General features: G+C 36.0%; 1 protein-coding gene across 1 annotated transcript; it reads right to left on the bottom strand.

The window, feature by feature from the left end:
• Positions 1-359: 359 nt before the first annotated feature.
• LOC113732376 (serine carboxypeptidase-like 40) lies at positions 360-6,214 on the bottom strand. The gene is made up of 8 exons (XM_027258093.2): positions 5,801-6,214; positions 4,075-4,182; positions 3,686-3,960; positions 3,121-3,378; positions 2,236-2,354; positions 2,048-2,140; positions 794-899; positions 360-635 (listed from the first exon to the last, which is right to left on the bottom strand). The coding sequence occupies exons 1-8, from the start codon at positions 6,168-6,170 to the stop codon at positions 489-491; spliced, it is 1,476 nt and encodes a 491-aa protein (XP_027113894.1). The 5' UTR covers positions 6,171-6,214; the 3' UTR covers positions 360-488.
• Positions 6,215-8,149: the final 1,935 nt, after the last annotated feature.

Genomic DNA, 8,149 nt, shown 5'->3' on the forward strand with positions numbered 1-8,149 from the left:
TACTTTATATGACATATTGTTCATCTAATTAAATATGGTTATATGTCATTCAAAGCTAGACTATTTGTTATTCCGTAACGGATTACTTTTTTAACATGTCAAGATAAGATGATTTCGGCTAGGCTCATTGGCCACTGCAGATAATTCAACCCCCCCCCCCCTCCCCCCTCCCGGGGGGCGGCGGTTCCTGTAGTTATAGAAGCGGATGGTGGGATGTGCATCATGAACATAAAAACCTCATTTTAGAATAACCAAAAAAAAAAAAGTCTTAACAATCATGCCATGTAAAATTCTCACTGCTTTTCTTTTAATAAAAGCAAATTTCTCACTGCTTCTTGTAGATTAAATTGCAAACAAGCTAAAAGACAGAATGAACAAAAACTCGATGAGTGATCTAAATTCTTTTTTGCTTGATTACATTTTCAAGTCAATATAAAAGAAACATATTTAGTCAATGCATCCCAAGAAGATGGTTCAGTGACAATCTACTATTTTTTGGGGAGTGGAGTCCCTGCAATAAAGTTTAAAACAAGAGAAAGAGCTCGATCAGGTCGGTAGCTTGGTACTTCGTGACCGGCACCTCTAACCGTTACAAATGTCAAATTATCTTTGTACTCTTGAACATATCCACCAACCTGATTATGAAAATCAAAAACAAAAAAAATTAATATATGTGATAATAAGTTAGGATTATTAGTACAATTTAAGAAATAAGATCCTTAGTATTTGGATCTCAAAAAACCAAATCCAATTTAGTGAAGTCGAAGTACTAGTGGAATGATCTTATATTGACCTCGCTATCTCGATACCAGGCACGCCAAGGATTTAAAGTTGTAATATTCATCACTTCTAAGGAGTATTGCGTACTGGTCACTGGAACCCTTCCATCCATATCACCACTGTTGACAAAAATATGACACCAAGGTTATTTGTTTAAGCAGCAAGGTAAATAGAAGAGGGGATTTTATAAATTTTAACGGGATAATCTTGATAATGAGTGAATTTTACAGCAAAGATTAGGGCGGAGAAGTGCACAGAACAACAGTTCCACAAAAATATAAACCAGACATGAAAACTTAAAAAAGATTATGAACTTAGTAAACTATTAGGAGGATTATAGTAGTCATGCTCTAAGTAAAGGGTTATATTGTGAACTATAGAAGTGTTATTTAAAAATGTGCAGTCAATGTGTCCAGCTTAGTTGTTTAACAGTAACAGTAATAAAAATCCACAGCTAAATGCATTTTGGAGGCCAGCAACCCTTATCCCTAATCGAGGAAATAGATAAAAAGCCTTCTCTCCGATACTCCTCCAGCTCTTCCATATGGGAGGAAGCTAGCTCTCCCTATAGTTTTTTTCTCGTTTTCTACAATCAATTTTCTCTTCTAGAATCTCTTGGAAAAAGATTCATCTCTTTTAAATTATTCTAACGGGAGTTTTCTCCTTCCTTAAAACTTCCTCATGATTTCTTTTTTTTTTTTTTGTTATTTTTCCTGTTAAGTATGAGATTTCTTGCATTTATTTTTTTTCAAACTAGAATAGTCCAAATGTCTTTTGTATGTGTCAATTGTTTTTGGACTTGAAACAGTTTCATATGAGATCTGGATGTTAAAAACATGCATATTATCTATCGGGCCGCAATACTTCATCTGAACTTAAGAAGATATTTTAGAGTTTTGATGTGCTATATATTCGATGAGTTTTTCAAATCTGCTATATCTGTTGATTTTCAAATTTGCTTATGTCTCTTCCGTGTTAATAATATATTTTCTGCCATTTGGGATAAAATTATGCTACTTATAAAAAAGAAAAAGAAAAGCAAATGTGAATGTATGGTTTTGATTTTTGATACATGATTTGGGCATTTGGGGCCACGATGCAAATTAAACGAAAAAATGGTGTTCACGGAAAAAGATAGAAAGCAGCCAAACTTTTTAAGATTTTACGTCTGCCTCCCCCTCTTCATTTTTAAACTTTTTCTATGCCTACTAGTTTCCTTAATTTATGAAATGCACAAATAATGGTGATAGGATGATGACCAAATTACCTAAATAGCCACACACGAATTCCATTCTCCATCAACTCTTCAATGGAAGGAAGGACCGTTGATGCTCTATCTTCCCAGTGTTCAATAACGCCACTGCAATTTTTTTTTTTATCAATTCAGTTTGAAAGATACCCAATTTTTCTTAAAAAGACACATTAGTCAAACGAGAGGGATGGGGTTCCAAAAACCTGCATGATTGCCAATCATAGTGTAATTTGGTTACATTAGCATGGATTGCCTCTTGTACTTCAGGCAGATTAAAGTATGAATAAACATAATTGTCGCTGCATGGATCGATCTCCATTATCTGCGAATCACATTACCAAAATTAAGATGTCGAAAAATTTTGTGAAATGAATTTTTTTCGGTATGTCTAAAATGTATTTCAAGTGTTAGATTTTTAGAAATATAACATTAATTAAGAAAAGCATATAAATGCAAGGGGATTAATTAGAAAAAGTGTATAAATATAAAAGAAAGTAGTAATTATTAGTGTGTGTATATACATGATAAGTTGAATGGAATGTAGATGTGTTAACAATGGCATTCGTTAGAAAAACCCCTTTTTTTGGTTAACCAGCAATAGTTTCGAAAAGCCGCAAATTGTTTTCACCTTTTCTTTGGGGTTCTGGAAAAAGGAATTTTCGACTTTTTAACACATATCACTACGCTAAGAACCTTCCACACATAAATTCAAAGAAATTAAGATCCAATATATGGACTTTTACAGATTATTATCTTTTGAGCACTGGATGTTCTTTGACCAAATGATATTGCTTTTCTCAAAAAAAAAAATCCACGAAAAATACGATACTGCCTCCCTCAAGTAGATTTGTGATAATATTTAGTTTGACTTGAGAAGGACATTCTCGGAATTTGCAAAAAAATCAGTGACATTAAAACTTCATTTTTGGCGATAACACTAACCAATTCTTTTGGTGCAACTAAAGTGCTTCAGAAAATCCCCTAACGAATGGTGTTGTATACTTTCAAAGGAAGTGTCATATGTTCCAATAAAATGTGTCAAAAGTATTCATCGAATCTGCTAGTACTAAAAACAGTGGAAAACTTACCGAAAACCTCTTAGGGATGCTGGTCACATTGGCATCAAAGCACAGAGGATAATAGATATTGTAGATGTCAATATCTTCTAGCATGTTGCTAACTTCACCTAAGGTGCTACTGCATTCATCAGATCTTTGGGCATCCAATGAGAAATTACAGTATTTATGAATTTTTCTTGAAGATTCAAGGGAAATCAAAGCATGGCTTGCCCAGTAATCAATCATGCCTATGTTATCCGTCTCATGATTGATATCTGCATTTCCAATCTGCATTTTAGCACAATAGGGTAACTTTAATTTAGTTCCATATACAAGTTAACAAAGACTTTCATTTTCAATAATTATATGTAATCATAGACAGCAGTCACATTCACTAGTTGGGGTATAGTTAGAATATTGTACGACTAGTTCCTGAAGTCCCTCCAAAGAAAGTGGCATCCAGGGTGCTCCAAGCATTCTTTTTGACCAAAGTCTAATTATGTCTCCACGTTGAGGAGAATAAGTTAGGCCCACAGTTGAACCAAAATTCTTTTTCTTTGTCGACTAAAATAATGGCGGAAGTAGAGAGACGAACCAGAATTCCTTTCAGGTTAATGATTGTCTTGTTGGCCTTCTTGTTATGATACACAATATTATGTGCTAATTGAGGTACATAATGACCAGCATAGCTCTCTCCAGCAATATAAAAATCTCTATCTTTGTACTCGGGAAACCTCTCAAGCCAATTTATTAAGAAAATGTAATTGTCCGCAGCCGTTTTTCTATCCCCACCCTTCACAAAATCTGACGTTGTGTTGGAGTATGAAAAGCCAACCCCTGCTGGAGATTCTAGGAACAGAACATTGGCCACTGTTGGGAGAACAAATTGATTGAAAAATTATTAAGTAGCTAAATATCAATATCTTTTATTTAAAAAGTATAAGAAGATATTGACTAGTAAAATATCAAGAGACGATTACACACCATGATTCCAGGCATATTGATTCTTGTACAGTGTTTTGCCATCGCTACCAACCCTGAACGGTCCAAGTTCTTGCATTGCTCCATAGCCAAGTGAAGAACAACCAGGACCTGTTTCGAAAGTGACAAATTGGGAAAATTCCATTTTATATTGAGGACGTTACGATATTGAATTGAACATACTACACATCCTGCCAAAAACGAGTTAAGTGAGCTGTTTAACTTTTTTTTGAATCACAAGCTTTTGAGGGACAAGAATGAGTATGTGCTTTAACTTAAAGTCTTAATGATTTGATGCCTTTGTCGTTTTGTCCACTTTATCATCTAAAGTGCACATACAAGGATATATCGTGGTCCTGATTTAAACTCCTATTCTTCTTCTTCTTCTTCTCCTTTTTTTTTTCTTTTTTTTTTTTTGAGATGGCACTTTAGACCCTACACATTGGTGATCTTTGAACAAGAACAAATTCACAAGGTTTTCATGTAGATAATCAAGTGTTATTGAATTAACACTGATATGACCCCCATTCCATCTATTCTAATAGCTAAAATAAATGGAAGTGCCTTATTTTATGCTTCTTTGTTGGTGGGGGTTCAATGAGTGAATTAAGGCATGGATGAGGGACCAAAACTTTTACGATCGAAATAGTTGAAGGAGTTGTGGGGTTCGTTGCTCTTTTGGCTTACTAATTGTGACTGTGATTACTTATATATAGAAAGAAGAAAAAGAAAAGACTTTTGACAATGATGTTATTTCTTTGTGGTCTTATTAAACCAAATCGGCATCCATGCCTCATCATTCTGAACACAATATGAACTAGTAGTGTTAATCCATAATTAGGTATAGAATGAGGATAGTTTATTAACATCTAGACATAACTCAATGATTACCCTGAAATAAATAATTAAATTAATCAAGAAACTGATATGATACTTAAATGGATTTTGCAGATGTCATAGTAAAGCACATGAAATAGTATTTCAATATCTTTCATAAGAATTTTTTATGACTATTGGCGTATGAATCACGAACTCATGTAGAAAAGACTTACAGAGTGACGTATGACGAAGAAAAAGCATAACAAAATCAAATGTCCATTTACAATGGGAATCGTTTCGATTGAGGGAATAAGAGGGGAAGTTCAGGGGAATAGGAAGGATTTGGTCTTATTGATTTTTTACGGGAAAAAGGAAATCATAAGGAAGGAAAGGTAGATGTTGGATTTACTTGTGTTCTGTACATTTGGTTTCTGTACAGATGGATAAAAGACTATTTTAAATAAGGGATAAGTGTAACCAGTGGACACTGGTTAAGTAGAATTAAGTTATTGATATTTTGGAAAATTAAATTAAATTACAAATTTATTTAAACGCAAGAAAAGACAATTATTGTTAGTATGTAGATTTATATAGTAAATTAGTGTAATTTGCGTCATTTAAGTGTATACTAATGGGCATCTGTTAGAATATTCGATAAAGTGAATCTGATCTTAATCCAAAACACATGGACCAAGCCACTTTCCTTTTCTCCACTCTTTCCTTATCTTTCTTTTCCACCGAAAATTATTGCTAATCATTGCTTTTTCGTCATGTAATTCTGGACTCAATGATAATTATCTGATGTAAAGACAGTTTCGTAAACAAACAAGTTCACATAGTAATGAGCAGACAGCAAAAAGAAAAACAACAAGATCCAAGTTCCAAGTTAGTTTAAAGTATATACAAATACCTCCATTGAGCCAAAGGAGAAGGGGCAAATCTTGAGCTTTCTTGGGATCCTGTGCTTCGGTGAAGTAATAATAGAAGGCACGGCCAGCAGTGGCATTGATGGTGATGTATCCACCATACTGTTTGAAACTAACAGAGGGTTGTCCGGGCAATTTCTGAATGATATCCTTCTCTTTCAGCCCATCTTGCATAGGCTCAGGTGGATTCTCAAATGGTGTGAAGTGGGATTTGTCAATGTTAGAATTAGGCTTCAATTTAGCCATGAAAAGTTGATGGCGAGCTTCTCTGTGGCTCTTCCCAAGGATCTTGAGAGCCAAAGATGAAAGCAAGAGAGTTGAAAGAAGAAGAATTTGGGTTTTCTTGATCTCCATCTTTGGAGTATTCTTGCTTTTTGAACTATACTACTTTCGAGTCTGAATTTTGCGTATATATAAGAAATTTAGGAGGGTGCATAACGATTATCAAACATAACCAGCATATGGAAGTTATGAATGTCTTTATGCGAATATGTGCAACGGATCTTCTGTCCCACACCTTGTGCCACTCTCTGTCTCACTCTCTGTTTCACTCTCTGTCCCACTCTTTATTATATTGCTATTTCTCCTACATAAACATCATATTTTAGTTCTTTTTTGTTTTCTTAAAATTCAATAACTGTTATTTAGGATGTCCTAAATCAACAACACGGCTACGGCCGTATTGGCGTACTTCTCTAGCCACGTGATTGACATTTGTTATGCACATCCTAGTTTTCTTATAGGGATAATTTCATAAACCTCCTTTGAGGTTTATGACTATTTCATCGATCTCTCTTCTAGTTTTGAAAATTATATTAACCTCCCCTGAGATTAACAAATGTCAATCACGTGGCTAGAGAAGTACGCCAATACGGCCGTAGCCGTGTTGTTGATTTAGGACATCCTAAATAAGAGTTATTGAATCTTAAGGAAACAAAAAAGAATTAAAACATGATGTTTATGAAGGAGAAAAAGCAATATAATAAAAAATGGGACAGAGAGTGGCATAGAGTGTGGGACAGAAGATCCGTTGCGCTTTCTTTGGTCATTTTACATGAATGTTCTAGTTATTATAAAATACGTAAATGTCGTGCATTATAAGTACCCATGTCCAACATCTACTATATTAACCACATCATTTTCTGGTTCATGTACAACAACTTTACACACTGCCCCTGCCCAACAGAGCCCCCCAACCCAAAAAAAAAAAAAGAGAAAAATTTGTAAACTTACATCATCCACTTTTCTATTACTGTTCATACCAACATGAATAGTTTTTGTTAGTGGCTCCGTTTGGCACCTGAGTTTTTTGAAAGTTTGTCTAAAACTTTACTGTAGATCATTGTAGAAGTTGTAGAAAAACTTTTGTAAGATGAAAAACTCTTTTTCCTCTTCATTTTCTTTTTTCTTTTTTTTTCTTTCTTTCTTTTTTCTTTTCTTTCCTCCCTTCCCCTTCCGCCTCCCCCTTCCCTCCCCCATTCCCTCTCTCAAAACTGCCAATGAAACAGTAAAAGATTTTTTTTTTTTTTTTTGCATTTTTTCTCTCCCCATCTCCGACCCGCCACCTCTCCCTCCCCTGCCACCCCTCTTCTCCCTCTCCCTCTTCCTCTCCCCATCTCCTCCCCCTTCCCTCGCCCGCCGCTGCTTCACCTGCCGGCAGATGAAGCAGCAATAGAAACCTTTTTTTTTTTTTCCAATTTTCCCTCTCCCTCTCCTCCCCTCCTCTCTCCTTCTCTTGCCGGACAGATCAGGTACAAAAACTTTTTTTTTTGTTGCAATTTTCCCTCTCCCCCTCTCCTCCCCTTCCCCTGCCACCCTCACCCTAAGTTTCAAAAAAAAAAGAAGAAAAGTCAAACCTTTCCTCAAGTTTGATAATCCAAAAAGATGCCGCTGCTGAAGTTCATATCAGCCTTCCGTTGAGCAAACCAATCCACAAGTTTCCGCTGTTGATGTTTAATTTTGAGGGATGGGAGAGATAAATTATGAGGAAAAAAGATCGGGTTAGCTGCAGAACTAAGGATGAACCGGAGATTCAGGGCTTTTTCTCGGCCGAGATTGAAATGAGAGAAATGAGAGGGAAAATTGGGAACAAAGAAATGACCCCGGTGCTATCTGGTCTCGCGACTAGATCGGCCAGAGGGGAAGGGGAAGGGTGGTGGGGGAGGAGTGGGGGAGAGGGAGAGGGAGAGGGAGAAAAAAAAAGGGGAGGATCAAATCGGGCAAAGGGGGAGGATGGCGGGGAAGGAAGAGGGGGAGAGGGAGAAAGGAAAAAAAAGAAAAAAAGAAGACTAGCACCGGAAGAGGTGATTGGCACCGAAACCGGCGACGAAGGT

Source organism: Coffea arabica, chromosome 2e, assembly GCF_036785885.1.
Source record: "Coffea arabica cultivar ET-39 chromosome 2e, Coffea Arabica ET-39 HiFi, whole genome shotgun sequence".
NCBI lineage: Eukaryota > Viridiplantae > Streptophyta > Magnoliopsida > Gentianales > Rubiaceae > Coffea > Coffea arabica.